The sequence below is a fragment of the Leucopleurus acutus genome, assembly GCF_964270905.1.
Source record: "Leucopleurus acutus genome assembly, chromosome: 4".
Classification (NCBI taxonomy): domain Eukaryota; kingdom Metazoa; phylum Chordata; class Mammalia; order Artiodactyla; family Delphinidae; genus Leucopleurus; species Leucopleurus acutus.
This window is the reverse complement of record NC_139146.1, coordinates 126962989-126984327: the sequence shown is the minus strand read 5'-3', so window position 1 is coordinate 126984327 and position 21339 is coordinate 126962989. Positions and strand designations below refer to the sequence as shown.

General features: G+C 50.2%; 1 protein-coding gene across 1 annotated transcript in view; it reads left to right on the top strand.

Moving 5' to 3' along the window:
• The window catches only part of FHIP1A (FHF complex subunit HOOK interacting protein 1A), a 270219-nt gene extending 249173 nt beyond the window's left edge, over positions 1–21046 (top strand). The window contains exons 9-13 of the mRNA XM_082838676.1: positions 952–1142; positions 4759–5901; positions 12597–12775; positions 13032–13170; positions 18943–21046. Coding sequence (XP_082694802.1) covers positions 952–1142; positions 4759–5901; positions 12597–12775; positions 13032–13170; positions 18943–19202 — 1912 coding nt within the window. The 3' untranslated portion in view covers positions 19203–21046. The remainder of the gene's footprint in view (positions 1–951; positions 1143–4758; positions 5902–12596; positions 12776–13031; positions 13171–18942) is intronic.
• Positions 21047–21339: the final 293 nt, after the last annotated feature.

Sequence of the window (21339 nt, the reverse complement as noted above, 5' to 3'; positions counted from 1 at the left end):
GAGGTCGTTGGCACCTCTGATGTATAGCCGGTTAGTCGGAAGCACAGGTGACAGCTGGACTTGTGAGTGGCGTCTGAAGTGTGTGTGTGTGTTGGGGGTGTCGGGGGAAGCCTTGTAGGACCGAACCCTTAACCTGTGGGGTGCGCTGCCATCTCCGGCTAGACAGCGTCAGGCCTGAGCAGAACTGAAGGACACCTTCATGTCTGGACCATGGATTGCTTGGTGGGGTGGGGACATCCTGCCCCTGCCTTACACACACCCACCCTTTGGAACTGGTGATGGAACACCTGTAGCACAATATGTTCTCGTGATCACCTGCGAGAATATGAGAGGAGGTTCGCACCATGACGGGTCCCTTTGCCTTTTTGTGCAACTGCTGTCATTCAGTACCGACTCTGAGCCAGTTTCCGGGATCATGAGACAAAACTCTTGAAGGAGGTCTTGCTCTGATAGCACATTATGTTGAGAAGGCAGACACCGAAATGATTGTGATTCTAGTAATAGTGCCTTAGTAGAAGGCTGTGAGCATAGTGGAGGGAGAGGGTAGTTCCATCTTGGAGTAGGAAGCCCAGAAGCCTTCCCGGAGAAGAGGACACTGAAGCCAGACTTTGCAGGATGACAAGGCATTTGTCAGGCAGGGGGAGGGGAAAGCACATTGCAGGGGACGGTTAGGGTAGGTGCAAAGGCCCGGAGGCACAGAGGGATAGCAGATCCATTAAAAGATGGGGAAGTTTGTGGAGGTTAAATTGTGAAGGCCCTTAAATCTGCGCCAGAAGAAAGAAGCCCTTGAGAAGTTTTAAGCACGCGAGTGAGCCCTGGGGGGTGGTGGGATGGCTGGAGTGAGAGTGGGGAGAGGATGAGCCACCCCGGCTGTGACGATCGTGGCTTAGGCGGTGGCGGACTGGGAACGGACCTGCAGACACTGAACGCTGGCCCTTTTTGGCTTTCCAGGTATCTGATCCCTTGCAATCACATGATGCTGAGTCAGAGGTGGGCTGTGAAGGAGAGAGACTGTTACTCTGTTTCTGCGGCCAGGCTGCTTGCCCTGACCCCCGTCTGCTGCTCCAGCGGGATCACCCTGACGCTTGGGAACCAAGAGAGGGATTATATTCTCTGGTCAAAGTGCACGCATGAGAGTCCAGGTAGGAGTGTTACCGACCTGGGTCCTTGATCCTTTAATCAATAGAAATCGAAGACAGGCCAGGTGAGAAATTCAGGCAAGGCCTTACTGGGACTCGTGTTACAGCCCAAGGGCGGGAGAACAAGAACAGCTTCCCCTGCTTGCTTCCCAAGGTGGAGCGAGCTGGTCCCTTAAGTGGTGTGAGGGGGGTGCGAATTGGTGGGTCAGGCCAAGTATCCTTTGCAGGGCCCTGCTTTTGCCCCTGACGCCTCAGAAGTGGCAGTTGGGTTTTGGCCTTTTTGTATCTTGTTGTTCATAGGTTGCCCCAACTGTGAATGCACACAATTATTTTGAGTCCTTTATAGTTTCTTTATATTCTGCTGCTGGAGGAGCCGAAGAGATGTTTGTCCAGGTCCAGGCACTGCAGCGAAGGGTCCCAGGTCCCAGCCTGTCAGGGGAGGGACCTCTCGAGGGATAATCTTTAAACAAAAGGATGCCCAATTCCATCTCTCCTTGGATGTGTCTGTCTCTAGGTAGACAGGGAATGATGCAGTGAGTCCCATTTCTTTTCTGACTGACCACCTGGGGGTCCTTTTCTGCTTTGTAAAGCGTTCTGGACGTTTGGTAATCAGTGTTCCTTGACATACTCAGCTCTTACCTACTCAGTGTTCCCAGACCTTTATTTTAACTAGGCTTCCTAGCGCCATCCTCAGAGTCCAGTATGAACAGTGTACCCGTGTGTCTTTTTAAACAAAATGGGGCTGAGGGTGTGGAGGGTGGCTATAGCTAAGACAGAATTAGCCCTTATTTCAATTTCCAAAGGGACCCGTTTGTGGATGCTTTTGCCTGCCAATGATATATCATTCTAAAATGTGAAATGTGTGATATGGCAAGAGTATATGATTCATTTGATTGACATCACGAGGGGTTTTTCATAAATACTTATTGTCCCAGAAGCCACAGTGCCCTGTGGTGTTTGCCAGCCACAGCTGATCTTGTCCAAGTAAAATTTAAATGGCCCCCGTGTCAACCGCGGCCCTCCCTCTGGCAGGCAGCAAAGGGGCGTTTGTGTGTCTTTGGTGGTCAGAAGGCTGCTTCAGCTCAGGAGGGGTCTGCCTGTCCTGTGACCACTAGGAAATGGTCCCTGCCTCGTGCTGACTTCCATGTTTCCAATCTATATTCTGATATCCCCCCAAACAGTGTCATTCTGTCCACCCAGCTCTAGTCCTCTTCGATAAAAAGCATTTTGTCTAAGAGCTGAGCTACTTGACTAAGAAAATATCAGCATATTTGGTATAAACGCAATTCTTAGAAATTAAGGTTGTCTTACTGATTCTTAGTTTGTAAATAAAGATACAGTGTATCGTGGAAATTAATACTTTATGTGGCAGTGTAACAAGCTGTACTTTCAGTATATTTTCCTGTTAGGTAAACTAGTATGCGTATCTTATATTTTCCTACCCAACTGTCATTTTTAAAAGCGTAGTTAAAAATTGATGTCTTTTTTGTTTACTAAAAAAGTTGTTTTAAGAATGAGTCTGTGACTGACCTTTCTGCAGAATTCAAATTTCAGGTTAAACATATGATGGTTGAGTGCCTGCAACTCGCCACGTTCTTTCCCTGTGTTATCACATTTAATCCTTTGAAGACAGTATTCCCATTTTATAGATGAAGAAATAGACTCAGAGTGAGGGATTGACTTATTTAAGGTTACACAGAGGACACAGGTCCTCTGATTCCAAATTCCATTTCTTTCCGCTCTCCTCTCTCTGAGGTTGCCTTACGGTGGCTAAGTGCCCTGATGGATAGGTGGTTACACAGGTAGGTAGGTGGGTAGATAGATAATGTGATTTTTGTGCGGTAGGTAAGAGCTAGGATTCTGAATCTCAGCTCTGCTCCTTCCTTGGGCAAACTACTTGATCTTTCTAAGATTTTTTCCTCTTCTGCTTTCCTCAAAGGGTTGTTTCAAGAATAAGTGATGCAGGACATACAAAGCTGTTAGAAAACTACCTAGTATGTAGTAAGTGCTAAATAAATATTATCAGTAGTCAAAGTGGATAAGAGGTAAACTTTTAAAAGTAGAGCTGTAAAAAATGGATTATGTCCACCCTAACGACGTGAAAATGTGTATTCTTAAAGGTTCACTTGTGGCCCAGTCAGGTAGAGATTTAGACAATGAATAGGGTTGAAAGGTGTGGCATCGAACGAAAAAAGGAGAGAGGTTGACGTAAGGCAACTTTTGCTTGATTGCTGGCTCTGCCCCTGACTCGTTGGGTGATCATTGTCTCTGAGCCTAAATTTCTTCATCTGTAAATGGAGAAAATAGTATCGCCATGTAGGGTTGTTGTGAGGATTAAATTAGATAGCACTGACTGAGAAAGCACCTGCCATGTAGTAGATGTTTAAGAAATGGTAGAGTTTGTGTTTTCCCTTGTCTGAGTTCTTTTTTTTTTTCCCTAAAGGAAAATGTAAACTTAAATGCAGATGTCTTCATACCTATTTCAGTTACACGGTTGAGAGCTTTTAACATCAAAGGTAGTCAGGGTAGCATTCTTAGGTTAAAAGGGCTATTTTGGGAGTGAATATGACTTTATCTTAAGTCACTGTTCGGTACATATAATTCCCAATAATTCCCAGGAAGGCAGAATGAATGAACAGCCTTTTCGAAAAACCCAGGGTTTTCTAGAGAAAATCTGTTTCCCAAATTCATGGATTATGTAGGCTTTCCACTTTAGAGTTAAAGTAAAAATCTTCTTAATTGCCTACTCAGTGGCAGGTACTATATTGGATATATTACCTAACTTAATCCTCCTGTTACCGACCAGGGATCTTGGCCTTCCCCAATCAATAGAAGTTGACTAGAGGCCAGACGAGAAATTCAGGCGAGGCTTTATTGGGGCGCCTGCTGGAGCACGGGCGGGAGCGAGAGCAAACAACAGATTCCCTTGCTGGCTGGCTCCCTGAGTGGAGGCCCAGGTTGCTCCTTATACGGGGTGAGGGTAAGTGCAGGTCCAGGGGTCAGGCAGGAGGGCTGGCTTAGGTGTTTCGCCCACCCCTTAGGTGGTGGTGTGTGCAGGGGGCATGCGCAGTACCCTGATGTTGCTCCCGACACCCTGTTTCTGCTCCAGGCTCTTCAAAAGTGGCAGTTGGGTTTTTTGCTCTCTTTGTATCTTTTGGGTCCAGAATTTGCCCCAACTGCGTATGCACGCAGTTAGTTTTCGTCCCATACAGTTTCTTTGTATTTTGTTGCTTGAGGAGAGGTGTGTCCAGGTGCAAGCATTGCAGCACTGCAGCAAAGGGTCCCAGGTCCCAGCCTGTCTCACTCCCAACAACTTGAGAGGTTGCCTTCATTAGCTCACGTTTCTCTGAAGACTGATACCAAGTAACAGCCTTCTGTTGGTGATGGCCGGTATCTGACCAGCCAGATTGGTTTTGTATGTTCTATGAGGATAGAGTTTCTATTCTTATTTTTCCCTATTAAAATCTAACTTTTTTTTATTGTTTGGAAATCATTTAATCAGAAATTATTAGAACCAAAGTAGCTGGTGGGACAAAGCCTTGGCAGCCGGATGAGTCGCATTCCCATCCATTGCCTGTGTCCCCCTGCCCGGTTCTGACTTGTGTGTCTCCCGGGGCAGGGCCCTCGGAGCAGCTGCCCCCCGAGGCGTTCTCGCCATCGGCCTGCATCGTGGAGTACGGCAAAGCCTTGGACATCAGCTACCTGCAGTACCTCTGGGAGGCCCACACCAACATCCTCCGCTGCATAAGGGATTGCCACGTGTGGTCCGCCCTATACGATGGAGACTCCCCGGACCCCGAGGCGCTTTGCCCGGCTCTGCTGGGCCCGCCCGAGGAGAGGGCTCCCAGCGCCACCTACCCTGTGCTCAGCCTCCCGCAGCAGGTCCCCGGGATGACGGGGCCCCAGCTGGCTCCCGGAAAGGAGAAGAGCCACACGGAGCTGGAGTGGGACGACAGCTACGACACCGGGATCTCCTCGGGGGTGGGTGGGGGCTGCCCTGGGCCGTATGAGGATGCAGAGAACTCGGGCCCCCCGGCCCCCGTGGATCCTCCCAGACACATCCAGGAGATGAAGAAGAACGCCATCCTGCTCTTCAAAGGGGCCTACATCGAAGAGTCCGACTTCCAGGATGACGTGATGGTGTACAGGTTGTGTGCTGAGAAGGACGCTGAGGACACCAGCGGTTCACGGGAGGATGCCGCGAGGCCCCCAGCCCAAGCCCAGACCCAGGTCCAGGGTCCCCCCGTGAGCAACGGCCCCCTGCCCGGCCCTCAGCCAGAGACAGATTCAGAGGAGGAACATGGTAGGGACGATTCGGACGTGTTTCACGGTGTGTCCAAGGAACCAGAAGGAGAGAACGAGCCCGAAGTCGCCCTGGAGTCAAGCCCCGAGTTAGCGGCCCCCAGCCCCGAGGCAGAGCACGGTGCACGCCTGACAGTGACTAACCCCGAGGGTGAAGATTTCATTGCCCAGTATGACCAAATCATTAAGGAACTGGATTCCAGCACCGAGGGCTTGATGCAGCAGAATTTCTCCTCTCCTGACCCGTTGCTTCTTACAAAGGAGCCCGAAGAGGAGGAAAATGAGAGCAAAGGAGAAGAAGAAGAGGGGAAGAAGGAACCAGAAGGGGAGGGGGATGACTTTGACTCTTTCATAGCTGAGGCTCCTGCCGCAGAGACCCCGCCGTCCCCGTTTGGAGCGAGAGATGAGGCTGCCTTTGCCGGTCACCGTCCCGCGAGGACTCAGAGCACCCCATTCACAGGTGACGCTAATTGCTTTGTGGTTTCTGCTTTTGAAAGCGCTTGTACGTATTGCACCCGGAGAGTGAGGAAGGTGCAGGTAAGGAGCGCTATCGGTTTACCTACCGGAGGGGTGGAAGGTTTTTGTAAGCAGCAGGGAGGGGTGGTTTTATTTTTATCTTATTCTGTCGTTTGTTTTTTTTCCCCCCAGCAAATTAGAGGTTACATTTTGCCGTTGGGTAACTTCCCTTGATATGCCTTTGATAAAGTAGTAGGACTGACTAAACCACACAAGAAATCCAGTCTCATCATTTAATAGCCTCATTTCCTCTAGCCTAATTTATTTTTCTCCTTAGCATTTGCTTTTATGTATATTTAAAAAAAATTACAGTTTCCCTCACTGGCCTGTGTGCTTCCTGAGGGCACAGGTGTTGGCTTGTTCTCTGCTCTATCCCTGGTGCTGAACAGTGGAGAGAGCACATAGTAGGTACTCAGAATACCCCTTGACTCAATGTGGCTGTGTACACACAGCAGAGGCCATTGGGGTTAGTCGTGCCTTTGCCTGGGCCTGGGAGCTCATTTCAGTTAATCACAAAATCTTCATCCAAAAATAAGTAGAGTAGACCCCCATACACTCATCACTGTGCTAAAGAGTGGCTGTGTTCCAGTGATAAACCCCTAACAGCAGGTAGAAATCGCGGACGAGGCAAAGGGGTAGGATGGGGTATCAGGTAAGTGGAGTGAGGTTAGGAATTATGATAGAATTATTATCATTAAATTATTACCCAAGTAAAATTGTCACTGAACTCAGGTTTGGCTGCTCTCTGCTTCAAAGCCAGTACTTGTCGGTAGGAAAAAAAAGATTGCTGTATTCAGGAGGCCGGCAACCTGGGAAGAAGGTGGACTCATGTCCAAAAGCCGATTCCCCACTGCCGATCAGGGGCAAGAGCTTTTAAAGGGGAGCTTCAGGGGTGTATAGGCGGAGGGAGGGGGCTCCCTGCAGAAACAGCACCGTCAGCTCTGACAGTCGTCTTGAAATGAGTCACGCAGTGGTCTGGTCAGCATCGTCATCTCGATTGTTTTAAGTACAGTTAGTCTTCAGTTCCAGGGTCGGTTTGTTCCCATTTCTCTGAGGCCAGTTCTTAGAACTGCAGCAGCTTATGTCAGGGATACAGTCAGGTCATCGTGTAGTTCACTTCTTCCACCTGGTGAGGGTTTCAGTATCTACAAAACAGCTCAAAGGATATGGCTCAGAATATTCTCTACAGCCCTTGAGGAGGAACTAAAGGGCCTTGACTTGGTTTCATGGCTAGACTGTTATTATTTTGTCTTGCTTGACTATTTTCCTTTGCTTTTTTAGTTTCTCATTTCTCTGATTAAATTTATTCTTTGGCTAAAGTTTTTCTGCAGGCAAGAGGCAGGTGGAGGACATGGCGGGGGTGGGGGGAGGGGGTCTGTCCTGGGAAGGCCCCACAGGGTCCTGCTCTGTTACAAAATCTGAAATCTGCAAATCGTGGTACAGAGGGACCTGGCACAGAGGAGGGGTCCTCAGGCTCAGGGACAGCTGGGGTGGGACCCCTGAATGGTGTTCAGTTAGAGGAGAGGGTCCTAAGGAGCCAACATCTCAGCGGGACAGACTGGCCTTGCAGTCACGCCTGTGGGGACTCCTGGCTCTGGTGCTTCCAGCCATGTGGCCTTGGTGCCCTAACTCGGGGAGGACCAAATGTGATCCTGAGCTGGGGTGGTGGGCCGTGTCATGACTGTTACCACAGGCAGCCTCCAGCAGCCTCAGCTGAGGCTTGTCCTTCCCTGCCCAGCAGGGGGCAGCTCGGTGGGCGGAGATCATGCTCCCGCCTCCTTGGATTACCCAAAATACACGAAGTCACAGCATCTTTGGGTCCAGCCAGGCAGGCTTAACGTGATCTCAAGGAGCTCTTCCGCCCTCCTCCAACTTTTATTCATCTGTTTACGGATGCCTGAAAATTTATTTGAACAGGGAGAAAGCTTTTAATTCCACAATTAAAAGGCTTGAGGTCTAGCTGAGATAACATTTCAGTGTGAATGGATTTTAATTAAAATTCAATCAGTCAATCATAAGTAAAAAGGATTAGGTAATCTGGCTCTTCCCAGTTGATAAGGGGAGGGTGGGGAGAGCTTGGTGGGAGGAAGAGGGCAGAGTAGCCTAGCTCAGTCCCAACTCTGCCCTACGGCTGCCCCATTTACTCTCCCCCAGCAGGAATCCTACTTTGTCTGCAGTGTTCTCCAAGACATCAGGACTACCCACGGCTAATGAAGATTGTTCTTTAGAATGCCAGCCTATACAAGGAGCTTCATCCCTGGGCAATATGCAAATTGAGGAAATAAAGTATAGCTTAGGGCAAAAAAAAAAAAAAAAGCTAATACACCACCTATAAAATAACATCAATATTTTGAATATGATACACCTGAACACCGCCAAAACATAACCTGAGATTTGGGTACGTATAGGTAATTTTAACTAAAATGTTGCCTGTTTCCTCCTTTGAAGCTTGTACACAGCTTCAGGAAACGTCTTTTCTCTTTCCACGTTTGTGAACTTTGTTGTGTCTAAACTTCTGAGTTTGTTCTGCAGCATTTGCTTAACTTCCCTCTCTCCATGGAATCCTGATTTCCACTGAAATGAATTTGCTTCTCAGCAAAATCAAATCATTGCATTTCATTTATCTAATTAATTTTATTTATTCATGAAGTCAGCAATCTTTTATTGATCCCCTAATAGTTGGCAGGTTATGTGCTAGGTACTAAGGACACAAAAATGAAGGGATTTGTAGACTTTCAGAAGAGACGTCAATAAAGAACTATACTCTCTTAGTGAGAAATGTGTTAGTCATTGTATCCAAATCCTATGGGAGTCCTGTGTGGGGAGTGGGAAAGGCTTCACAGAGGAGGGGCACAGTGAACAGAAGCTTCTGGGTAAAAGGAGCTGAGAATGACAGTCCAGGCAGAGGAAACAACAGGCAAGGAAAAGGAGCCTGACAGCACATGGGGGTGACAAGGCATGGGTCTTGGGGGGTAGAGAGGAAGCCACAAAATTGGTTGATGCCGGCCCAGGAGGGCCTTTGGGCCACGCTGAGGAATGGGGGCCTTGTGCTCCTGGCACTGAAGATGCCCTGGAATTATCAGAGTTGGCGAATGATGTGACCAGATCCGTGTTTGGAAAGGCCAGCCTTGGAGAGTGGGGAGAGAGCACTGGAGTGAGGAGAGGTTGGTGCCAGGAAGGTCAAAGTAAGAGACTTGTCATCATATCAGGATTTGAAATACATCAGTAATAATGTTTCTAGGAACATTTTCACAGCTGTGCTCACACGGATGTGCTGAGATGTGTACACAAAGATGTTCATTGCAGTGTTGTTTATAATAGAAAGAGACTAGAAATAACCTATATGTCCACCAGTAGGGGACTGTTTTGCTAATGCAACACCCATGGCAACCAAATATCTTGTGAATGAATGAGACAGTTCTGTGTGTGCTGATGTGGGACGGTCTCTGGGAGCTGTTGTGCAGTGGAAAAGCAAGGGGCTGAACGGTGTGTAGACAGTGTTGTCATTTTATCATTTGTTTAAAAAAAATACCAGGAGATACACACACACACACACACACCCTGGGAGGCAAGATAGTGTGTCAGTTAAGAGTCCTGGCACTGGAAACAGATGGTCTGAATTAAAATTGTGACTCCATTTACTAACTGTGCACTTGGCATTCTGGTCATCTTTAAATGTGGAGAAATAATAAGCACACTTTGTAGGGTTGTTGTGAATATTTAAGTAAGTTGATACTTTAAGAGTGCTTAGAACACTGCCTGGCACATAATAAGTGATTAATAAATGTTCTGAATGATAATTCAGTTATTAGTACTTATTACGTATGTGAAACATTTCTGGAAGTATACACTTGGATCTGTTAACATGGGTTACCTCCAGGGAGGAGGCCTGTTCTTTATATTCTTATACTGCTTGAAGCAGAGAAATTTTAAATCATTTTAGTCTTTATTAAAATAGAAAAACCGTTGCTGAAGTCCAGACAAGAAATGAGGCGTCTCTGGCGTCAGGCAGTTCTGGCAGGGGAGGTGGCGGTCCACGTTTGGGAGATGTTCCAGGGTGGACTCTGCAGAGCTGAGGTGCAGGGTGATGGCAGCTCCCCTCGGAGTCTGGGAGCTGGGGTGGGGGGCCACTGAGGCAGGGAAAAGAGGGCTTGAGGGGAGAGAAGGAAACGCCATAGTATTAGTTGTTCTGAAAATTCAGTATTTTATAGGTGCGGAAGTTATCTGTCTTCCTGGAAGAAAAGGGGAAAAAATACACCCGGCATCACCCCCCCACACCTGTAGCTTTCTGAATTGTAGCTGACTTTTCTGTTTTCAGCTGCTTGCCAGTTTCCCCTAGCAACTGCATTTTGCTAAGGAGGTTTTTTTAAGTGCTAGAAAGCAACTAAGAATAAAACAGGAACTTGAAAGTGTTTAATATATGTTTCTTACTGCACACGCCTAAGAAGCTGTAATTAATGTTGTTAGTGGATTATAATGACAATCTGCTGACCTTGACCTAATATTCTGTCATTCAAGCGAGACAGCGATGACCCTGACTCTCACAGGGCGCGGGGGCAGGCTGGGTTTTTTCCTCCCTCTCAGTAGTGATGGACTGTAGACTTTGTCCCCTGCCGCTGCACCGTGCAGCTTTCGTTTTTGTAGGATGGCCAGGTGAGGCCAGTTCTAGTCTGGGCCTATGGCAGAGAAGCTGAGGGCTCCACTAAGGAGACAGGTTTTATAGGAGACTCTTTCCATCCAAGTTATCACCTGATTCACCTGTCTCTACTCCTCTGGAAGGAAATAGATGCTGAGCCCCAGGGACTGCGGGGAAAGCCCGGGTCTGGGGTGGAGGAGTGAGGACAGCAGCAGCCTTCCCCTGTCTGCCTGGAAGACTAGAATTAAGAAGAGCTACCGGTGACATTTTCGGGGTTCTTGATGGAACCCCATCAAGTTGCTTTCAAAATGGGGTTCCAGTCCAGAGTTTCCGAATGTGTTCGGCAAACTCTCCCAGTTTTGTAAGCAAGGGCTCTCTATTCAAAGAATTCATTGACCTCCTGTGTCATGGAAACTGACTCAGGAGCTCTGTCCCCGACCCCCAAGGATGGGGACAGACCTCCTGTGTCATGGAAAGTGACTCAGGAGCTCTGTCCCCGACCCCCAAGGATGGGGAAGTTGGGGCTAATCTCAACACACAAAGGGAAAGTGTCTCTTCTGAGTTCCCAGGCCCCTAAGAAGACATCCTCTGTGCTTGTGGCACCGGGAATATTGCCATTATCCTGTTACTTGCAGGTGTGGTTTGCTGTTCCCATTTCTCACAGACAGCTTCTGCTTTCTTACAAAAAGGGTTTAACTCTTCCGCTAACCAAGGTTTCTGAATGAAGCATCTTGTGATGAAGTATGTTTTTGCTAAACTCATATTAATGTTGGTGAAATCTTCATAAGACATGCTTATTTATCAAGGGTCATGTGCTTTTGTCATAAATATGCCATGGTTTAGTGACATCATCAATAGCTCCACTGGGGGAAATAGAAAATTCTCATTGATTTTGTTTAATGGACCACTTTTATGGTGAAAATGGAAAACATCTTCAAGTAGTTTTAGTAATGCCAGATTTATTGCCTGGATGTTCCCTGTCTTCAGTGAACACAAACAGAAAGCATATTATTTTTCTAGTGGCCCAGATTAGTCACAGCTTCTTTTTGCCTATTGTTTTTTTACAAACTGCTTTTATAGTGATAGGGATTTTCTTGTTTAAGGAGCCTAGGACACACCAAACTCCAGCTCTCCAAACTGAGTCCCTTCCCTCTCTCTCATCCCCACCTCCCCCTGAAAATTAAAGCATGGCTCTAAAATTACAGCCAAGCCCACCTTTACCTCTCATCTTCTCTTCTTCTGGTTCTTCCACATTGTGACACTGACAAGACAGAGTCTTTCTCAGGTGCTTTTCGGGGACAGACAGTCCCCCGTTCACAGTGCTGCTGTTTGGTAAACATAGTTGTATGTGTTTGCTATTCTTTAACAACATGAAGATTTTTTTGTTACTAAAACTTTTTTTTTTTTTTTGCGGTACACGGGCCTCTCACTGTTGTGGCCACTCCCGTTGTGGAGCACAGGCTCCGGACGCGCAGGCTCAGCGGCCATGGCTCACGGGCCCAGCCGCTCCGCGGCATGTGGGATCTTCCCGGACCGGGGCACGAACCCGAGTCCCCTGCATCGGCAGGCAGACTCTCAACCACTGCACCACCAGGGAAGCCCTAAAACTTTTAATGGCGTCTAATGTTTGCATGACGCCCTACAGCACACGGCATCACGGGATGATGAATGCCATGTTTTTGAGCACTGACAGCCCCAGGAGATACAGAAATAGTATGAAAAGTATATTTTGATTTTAAAAATTAAATTATTGGTCATCTGGTTTTTTTAAAGGTCTAGGATAATTTTCAAAGTATTAAAACTGCTCTGGGAGTCAAAATACTAGCTACCACGCCCGTGTTTCTGCTTTCTTTTCGTGGCGGTGGTGTGTCTTGTGGTTTGGTTTTGAGGCCGGAGGCGACCTGGCCGCGTCGGCTGCACCCGGTGGCCCCGGCGGCTCCTCGGTGTTCGGGACAGATGGCCCGTGTCTGCAGCCGGCCCTGAAGCCTCGTGTCCTTCCACAGGCCCGTTCATCAGCGTGGTCCTGTCCAAGCTGGAGAACATGCTGGAGAACTCTCTGCACGTGAATTTGCTGCTCATCGGCATCATCACGCAGCTGGCCAGCTACCCGCAGCCCCTCCTGCGCTCCTTCCTGCTCAACACCAACATGGTCTTCCAGCCCAGCGTGCGCTCCCTCTACCAGGTACCGCCCCGCCCCGCCCCGCTCTCATCCATTTGCTCTCCTGCCCCTTCTGGTACCTGTTATGCCGGCTGTGTTGATTTGTCTAGACAAACTGCGAAGCTTTAGAAGCTTTGTTTGGTTTGACGTTTCGAGAGGGCCCTCCCCAGAACACCCAGGCAGTTGAAACCCTGCGGCGGGGCCTCTGCCTGACAGATGTCCTGATGCAGGGTGGAAGTCTGTGCTGAGGCGGTAGCGTCATTAGTGCTGCTTTTGACAGGTCCTCGCATCTGTGAAGAACAAGATCGAGCAGTTCGCCTCTGGGGAGAGAGACTTCCCGGGCCTCCTCATCCAAGCCCAGCAGTACCTGCTCTTCCGCGTGGACCTGTCCGACCCGAGCCCTGAGGCACCCACCAAAGGTCAGCCGCTCTTCCCTTTCCCCAGCTTCCCGACGTGGAGTCACAGGTGCTGCCTCAGCTCCTGGACCCTAAAAGCATCTAAATAGATTTCCATTTTTAAGCAGCAGGGAAGAGCCTCCCCTGAGCCTCCTTAAACCCAAAGGAAAGTCTACCCTGCCCGCACCCGGCCTGGTCCCAGTTTGGAGGGTCTAGCGGGGCACTTGCTTTCCTAACCGAGTAGTGCAGGGCAGGAGTGATGTGGGGACTGCCGCTAGAATAAATAACTTAGCACATGTGGGCCAGAAGGGAGCGTTCGGTGCACACCCTGAGCCGTTTTTTGGCCGGTCCTACCCTAAGGAGGGCATCCATTCTCTTTATTATGTTTTCAGATACTCTCGGGCCCCAAGTGAATGTGCTTTAGGCTCTGGAAGGTAAAAACCACTCCCTTGGAGCAGTAAGAAGCAGTAAAGTTTATGCACCCCTTAGCCCTCCTGAGAGCGCCTTCCATCGGCTCAGGAGGCCTGGCCAAGTGGGCGGGGGGCGGGGGGTGGCCGCCGACCGGAGCCTGAGGACCCTGCCGGCGGCCAGGCCTGGGGACGGGGCTGCCTGGCCTCGGGTGGGCTCTGCTGGAGCAGGTTTGACGCCAGTTGTCTCCTGAGCTGTGGCCTCAGCCTTGGTGAGAGGGCAAGCCGGGGAACGGCCCACATTGCGCTGGCTTTCGCTCATCTCCCCTGGACAAGCCAGGCTTCTTTGCGGCAGGTGAACAGTGGAGAGAGCAGGGCTCTTGGTCCGGGGCTAAAGCATGTGATCGGAAACAGGATTTGGAGTGAGAGGCAGAAGTGTAACTCGGGGCAGTGTTAAACGTTTGAGGGAAGCTGAAAAAACCCCAGCCCTGTGAAGGCATGACCTTGCCTCTCTGTAGCTGTTTGATCTCGGTCACTTGGCCTCACTGGGCCTCGTGCTCCTCGACTTTTTTTTTTTTGCGGTACACGGGCCTCTCACTGTTGTGGCCTCTCCCGTTGCGGAGCACAGGCTCCGGACGCGCAGGTTCAGAGGCCATGGCTCACGGGCCCAGCCGCTCCACGGCATGTGGGATCTTCCCAGACCGGGGCACGAACCCGCGTCCCCTGCATCGGCAGGCGGACTCTCAACCACTGCACCACCCGGGAAGCCCTTTTTTTAAAAAATTTTAATTTTATTTATTTATTTTTGGCTGCATTGGGTCTTCACTGCTGTGCGCAGACTTTCTCTAATTGCATCGAGCGGGGGCTACCCTTCGTTGCGGTGCGCGGGCTTCTCATTCGGTGGCTTCTCTTGTCGCAGAGCACGGGCTCTAGGTGCGTGGGCTTCAGTAGCTATGGCACACGAGCTCAGTAGTTGTGGTGCACAGGCTTAGTTGCTCCGTGGCATGTGGGATCTTCCCGGACCAGGGCTTGAACCCGTGTCCCCTGCATTGGCAGGCGGATTCTTAACCACTGTGCCACCAGGGAAGTCTCTCCTCGACTCTTAAGTGAAGGGTTTGTCTTCCATCTCTCGAGTCCTTTCTGGCTGTAGGACTCAGGGTGTGAAGGGCATTAGGACACCGCAAGGCACACTTTGAAAGAAAGGGGGGCCCTGTGCCACTGGTGAAATGAGGGGCAGCTTCTAGCCTTGGCCCTGGATGAGAGCAGGTGGGCCATCTCTGGAGGGGAGGAGCGCCCACGTCTGTGGGAAGGTGGCCTGCGGGCCCCACGTGGCCTCTCCTAGCCCCGTGGACAGTCGGCCTGTTGGCTTGTCCCTTCTGAGCAGGGGGCACGCTGTGTGACTCACCCTGAGAGAGACGGTGCCTCAGCTAGCTTTTGCGCGTAACAGACCACCGCAAAAGCTCAGGCGCTCAAGACAAAGCCATCATGTGTGCTCATGAGTCTGTGTGGTTGCCTGGGTGATCTGCTGGCCCGGGCGGGCATGGCTGATGCTGGCAGGACTCGCTCGGGGGCTGCCGTCAGCGGGCGGCTGGGCATCTGGGATGGCCCGGCTCACAGGGGTGGCTGCTGGCCGTGGTGATGGGGGTCCGCGTTTCTCGTCCTCCAGCAGGTTAGCCCTGGCTTGGCAGCTTCATGGCTGTAGGGTTGCAAGAGTGAGAGCGTGAGCACATGCAGTCTCTTGAGGCACCAGCTCGGGACTCCACCGGGTCGATTCTGCTGTATTCTGTTGGCCAAGCCACTGGTCAGCCCAGGTGCAGGAGTGAAGCAGACCCCCCACCTCTTGATGGGAAGAGCTGCAAGGGATTATGGCGGTTCTTGCAGTCTTCCAGACAGAAGGTGACTTGCGTCTCCCCACACTGCACTCTGGGCTTGGTCTTCACTTGTATCTTGCAGTTTGTAAAGTGCTTTCCCCGACAGTTTTACTTTTCAAACAGCACTGTGCAATGGGCAAGAAAGGTACTGTTAGCTTCATTTTCATAGAAGGAAGCTGAAGTTAGAGGCCCGGGTGGTCAGCCAGGATCACTAAGCTCGGGTGTCTACACACCCTGACCAGCCTCCTTGACCTGCACGCTCCAGGTGAGCATGCCTTGTGCTCTGTCCTGGCCTCAGACTGATGGTGGCGGCTGCCGGATACGTGCCCAGGGGGGTCTTGTTCCCACTGCATAAGGTGGTCAATTAGGCAGCTGTGGGGGGTGATTTCCAAGGTCTGTGACTCGCAGGGGACATTGACTTGTAGGAAGCTACTCTCAGGATCGAAGACTTCTGTTTGATGGAATTTTTCAGATTAACCTCCTAACTTCGTTCAGGTTAGCAAAGTGACACCTTCCCCTCAACTTCAAAAATCTCTCAACTCACAGAATGACGAAGGTCTCCGTCCCCTGGTACGAAGCTGAAGCCTTGCGTGTGATGTGATTGCCTGTAAATGAGATGAATCTGGGAGCCCTGTTCTCACCGGGACACAGAGCAATGAGTGACTAGAATCCCGTAAGAGGCCACATACTGGGGTGTCCATGTCCGTGTGCTATGCACCTTGTCTGATGCCGCTGACAGGGAGGTGAGGGGGAACGGATTTCTCTCCTAACTTCTCAAGTCTTCCCAGTAGTATCTTGAAAACCCTTTGTTGTGGCTTTTCAGACCCAGGGCAACGTTTCAGGAAACCACTCCCGGTTCTGATGTTTACTTATACTTCCCTCCTCCCTGCCTCTGCTCCGGGCGCTGCAGCCGTGCCCTGGGCCCTTTTACGATGGACACCCGCAGCCCGAGCTGCTCCGTCACGCAGGTCCTGGTGAAACCAGCCTAATGCTTCCAAAAGAAGGAGAAGTCCGGGTGGACTTTCTGTGCTCCTGTCACATTGTCACTTTTGAGACTCTTGGTCTCTGAGGCTCAGCTACTTGCCAGTCTTTTCATTTTCCCCTCAAACCAGCTGGTATTTTCTAGTATTTAGCTGTATTCAGAGTCCTTTCACTGATCTCTAATTCTAGAAGGGGACCAGGTAGGTATTATCTCCATCTTGTGGAAAAGGAAACTGAGACGTTATATGATTAGCTAGTTGCCGGGTAGGGACCATAACTCGGGTCTCCTTGTTTTTGAGTTGAGTCTGACTCAAGGAAGGGCCAGCCCCATGCTGACGGGACAGAACCACCGCCAGGACTTCCCTGCTGGCCCTCCGTCTCCCTCCCTGGGCGCCCGCCTGCCTTCATTAGCGAAGACAGTGTTGATTCTTAGATTCAAGCTAGGTAAATGAGCCTAAGCGATGACGCTTTTTAAATTCATGGATCGCGCTGGATAAATGATCCACAAAAGCCCTTCTGGGGGAAAAGAGGAGTGAATTTGAAAGAGGAAGACGGAGATGAGGAAATGAACCAGCTCCAGTAAGATCAGGTATAGGGCGGACCTGACGTTGGTCGGTCCCTTCCCTCGTTCATTCAGCAAATGTTTATTAGCTTCTTCTGTGGATGAGGAAGCGTGTTAGGGGCCATGAGGGACACGTCGTTTAGGGGCTCAGCTCTCAGAAACCTGGAAGTCTGGTAGAGGAGAAAGAGCATAAACAGCGACGCAAGTCTGAAGGGCACTGCAAGCCCCAGTTGGTAAATAAAATGAGTGGGAGGCTAGAGCAGGGGATCACTTCCAGGGCAGGAAGCGGGAGTGGTCTGTAAAGTCAGTGACGGCTGAATTGACGGTGGTGTGATGGCTGACACTTACCAAGAGGTCCTGTGTACATCATACCTATTGACTCACTTAATCCTTACAGCCATGAGATTTTGACAGATGAGGACATTAAGTACAGAGAGGTAAAGCAATTTGCCTGGTGTCGCTCAGCCAGTAAGTGGCAGAGTCTAAGCCTGGTGAGGTTTAGGTGTGCAGACACGGGCAAGGGAATGCCAGGTGGGGGAACCAGCACGAGCAGTGTGGCTCTGGGGCTGGTGCCCGGAGTGTCCCATCCCCCGCGGCATCAGCCCGGCTTCCTCGGTGAGCCTCGCCGGGCCCTTTGGAGAGCCGGGTGCCGCAGTGCTGGAGGGCTGGGGTGGAGGTACTCAGGCGTGGTCCCCCAAGGGTGGCAGTGTGCTCAGGGAGGTCAACACTTTCGTCCTCACTCTGTTGTCAAGACATATTGTGAGTTTCTGCTGAAAGGTAGCAGCAGATTCTCAACAACTTCTCCAGTTCTTTATGGCATGAACTGTGATAAGCTTTAATCTAAAAGGATATTTGAAGCAGTAAAGCGGAAGTTTTTTTTTTTAACACTAACGACGATAGTAGTGAGATGTGGAAAGTACTATAAATGTCAAGAATTTTTAGTACCACAGTTAAGCGACACTCTGAGAAGAGTGTTGAAAAATGGGACTGAATTCTAAAAAGCAGCCAAAATAATGAAGAGCTTGAATATAATGATTTATAAGGAGTAATGAGTCTGTTGGAGTCGGGGGCAGAAGAAGGCATAAATAATTCCTGTCAATGTGAAGGCCGGAGAGCTTCAGGAATTAAATAGTTGGGAAAGTTGAACCATTTTAATTGGTAAAACTGATTTGATATGAAAATGCAAATCACTTGGGTATGTTGAAGTTTGGTTCATATCATCTTAGACCTACATTTTTGAAACTGAAATCGAAACTCCTGGAAACCTTCCTTGAATGGAAGGTCCAAGCCACTTGCTGCCACGAGCCGCCCACGGTGGCGGGAAGTTCCCAGTCTGGTCTTATCAGCACCCAGCTTCCTCTCCGTTATTTCCAGCCTTTAAAAGCCTTCTTCCATTCTATTCTCCACAAAGGCTGGAAGTCCTGGCCAGAAGGGGCTGGGGATCAGCAGGGAGCCCAGGAGGCTGGAGCCCGGGCTGCGGACGGCAGGGCGTGGTGTGTGTAACCCAGGTGGCCTCCGGCAGCTCTGCCGGGTGGTCAGGGCTCAGCTGGCAAAGGGCGGACGGTCACCCCGACCCTGGGAGGCCCCTAAATAACCGTCGCAGTGACCTGTGTCCTCACTTGGTTGACGCGGCCGCAGGACGTGCCTTTTTCCTTCTCCCCCCTCGCCAGGCCCTGGGCGGGGAGGGTTCTTGATAAACCCATACTCTTGCCACAGTTTCTACATGAAGGCCCTCCTACAGGATTTGGGATCAAACTCTCATGTCCCATGCCCAGTGCTGGAGCTGATCTGGGCAGATCCGTGTGTCTCAGAGTGGTGTGAGGGGGGGACTGGGGGCCGTGCCTTGAGACTCCAGTCAGAGCGGGAGCTGAACCCGCACGAGACACTCCACTCCACACCTCCACAACACACACACTTCATTTAAGGGGTGGGTGGAAAGGGCTCTGGGGGATCACCATGGCTGTCTTCCTTCTAGTTTCAGATCCCGTTCAGGACGCCTCCAGGACAGGGAGCGGCCGGAGTTTTCTGGATGGCCCCCCACGAGTGCTTCAGCCCTTCCTGACAAACAGAGCCAAGGTGGCCGGGGTGCCCCCCAGCCTGCCCCCGCCCGTGCGGGACACCATGCTGGCGGCCGCCCTCTTCCCCGAGTTCCTGAAGGAGCTGGCTGCCTTGGCCCAGGAACACTCCATTCTCTGCTGCAAGATCCTGGGCGACTCGGATGACAGCTACTGTTAGCTTTTTCTTTTCAAATAGAGGTTCTTGTTTTTTTAAGGTTTTAGTGCCGTGACTGAACGTTAAATGCAAAGCTGCTTATATACACCTCTACTTTGAGACTTCCTGACGATACTTGATACGTGGGGAGGGGGGTTTTCTGTGCGCCTCCTCTCCCCAGCCGGATCTTCCCACCTTGTACCCCCTAGAATCTAAGTCTTGGCTCAGTTTTTCCTCCTCAGAGTTCTTGGTCCTTATTCTCCCATCCCTCGGAGTCACTCAGCTTGCAGCTTAGATCATGCCCAGCGAACACCGGGAGGCAGTGATTTCTGGAGGTGCCCACCTCAGAAGGCCCTTTAACAGCACGTAAGAACGCACACCTGCCCCTGTGGCCTTCTGCGTCGTGGCTTCCGTCTTCTTATTAAGAGAAGAATAAAGATGGAGCCCTTCTTGCATCCGTCACACAAGCACACAGCATCCGTCCCTTTGCATTTTACTTCCAAGACTTGTATTCCGCCCAACACGTGTTGCCTTACAGCGCAGGCAAATCCACTGGTCTCAGCTCTCTGCCTGGGAAGTCAGATGTAGTTGGAGAGAATTTGGGATGCAGGGAAACGTTCTTGTTGCTCGAGAGCTTTCTTTGCTCGGTATATCACTACCTAAACACTGAAAATAGCCTTATTTTAGTAAGATTTGCACAAGATGAACTATGCCTATGCAAAATGTTACTTTGGCTTTTAGGACTTTGATCGGTGTGAACAAAGCGTGGTATATGCTTATGTAAGAAGACAGCCATCATTATTTTTTTAAGTGTTTTATGAAAAACAAACTGGTTCATCTGTGACACTGTCTCATAGTGGGTTTTTTTGGAGGGGTATGGTGTGGGGGAAAGGATAAAAGTAAACTAAATACAATCTGTACAAACCTTGGTAATTATTTTAAAATCTGTTTGCTTTTTCTAATATGTTGCACTTTGTAGAGAAACAGGAACTGTACAGCCACTTAGGGAACCAGGATGTAAAGGCAAACAGGTCACGGGGAGCCCCGCCAAGCCAAGTGCCTGCTGGGGCCTCACTCCACACAGAAACGCTGCCTTCTGAGTAATGGGGTTCATCACGAGGCCCCACCGTGATGTATTAGTGCCTCTCTGCTCTGCAGCCTGCTCTGCCAGGTGTAATTATACCTAGAGCCATGGTCTTCCTACCACAGAGAGAGGGGCAAACACACAAAATAATTAATTGTGGGCTAAAAAAGAACGAGACAATAAACGACTGATATTCATGCATATTAGATTCCACTCTCCTGTACTGTGGGCAGGTGAGAAGCACATAAGCAGGGTGACCCCCCCCCCCCCCCGCCCACACACACACCTGGTTTGGAAGGAAATTGGAAGCCCCGGGTCTCTGTTCTTTCTGTGGGCATCTTGCTGAGCCCCGGGGGTGGTCACAGGGCTGGTGGTGGTGCCTCAGGAGCACTGGTTTGGTTTTAATCCATCAGGCCCTAGTACAGGAAGGGCGTGGAGGAGAGAAGCACATCTGAGACGCTGCAGAGCCGAGGCTGCCTTTTGTGTTTCAGGGATCTTGAAGCGAGTGAGCCAGTGCTGGAATGAAGCCTCAGGAGCTCTGGCTGGGGCTGGGTGTCTCTCAGGAGTCCCGCTTCGCGGTGCTTGCAAGTCTAGGCAAGGAACCAAAGATAGTGATTCGTTGTACATTTCTGACTTCAAACTTGTCTGTCTTGAAAGATGGTTTGCCCGGCTGCGGTGCAGCAGCCAGAATGTGCGAGGCCCAGCGGACTGGCCTGCTCCTGGCTTCCCGACATCCACTTGCGCTTGCATAAGTGTCTCTACTGGAAAAGTCAGTGGCTCAGAGATGGAGAGAGAGGAACAGAAGATGAGTTTCAGCTGTAACGTATTATCCTCCAACTTTGCTTTGCACAAGTATGTATCTTCCAGTTTGGACTCACCAGGTATATAGGAAGCTAAAGTCACGTCTGAGAGCCGTATTCTTCAGCTTTCTGGTCTGATTTCCACGTCTCTCCATTATCTGGTGATGGTGTCGATTCTTCTCCTTGAGTCCATATTGCTCTATTATAGAAAACCACAGTCCCCTTTGTGGAAGGCATCATCTGGGAAAGAGTATTTTTTTAAGTAGGTACTTATAAA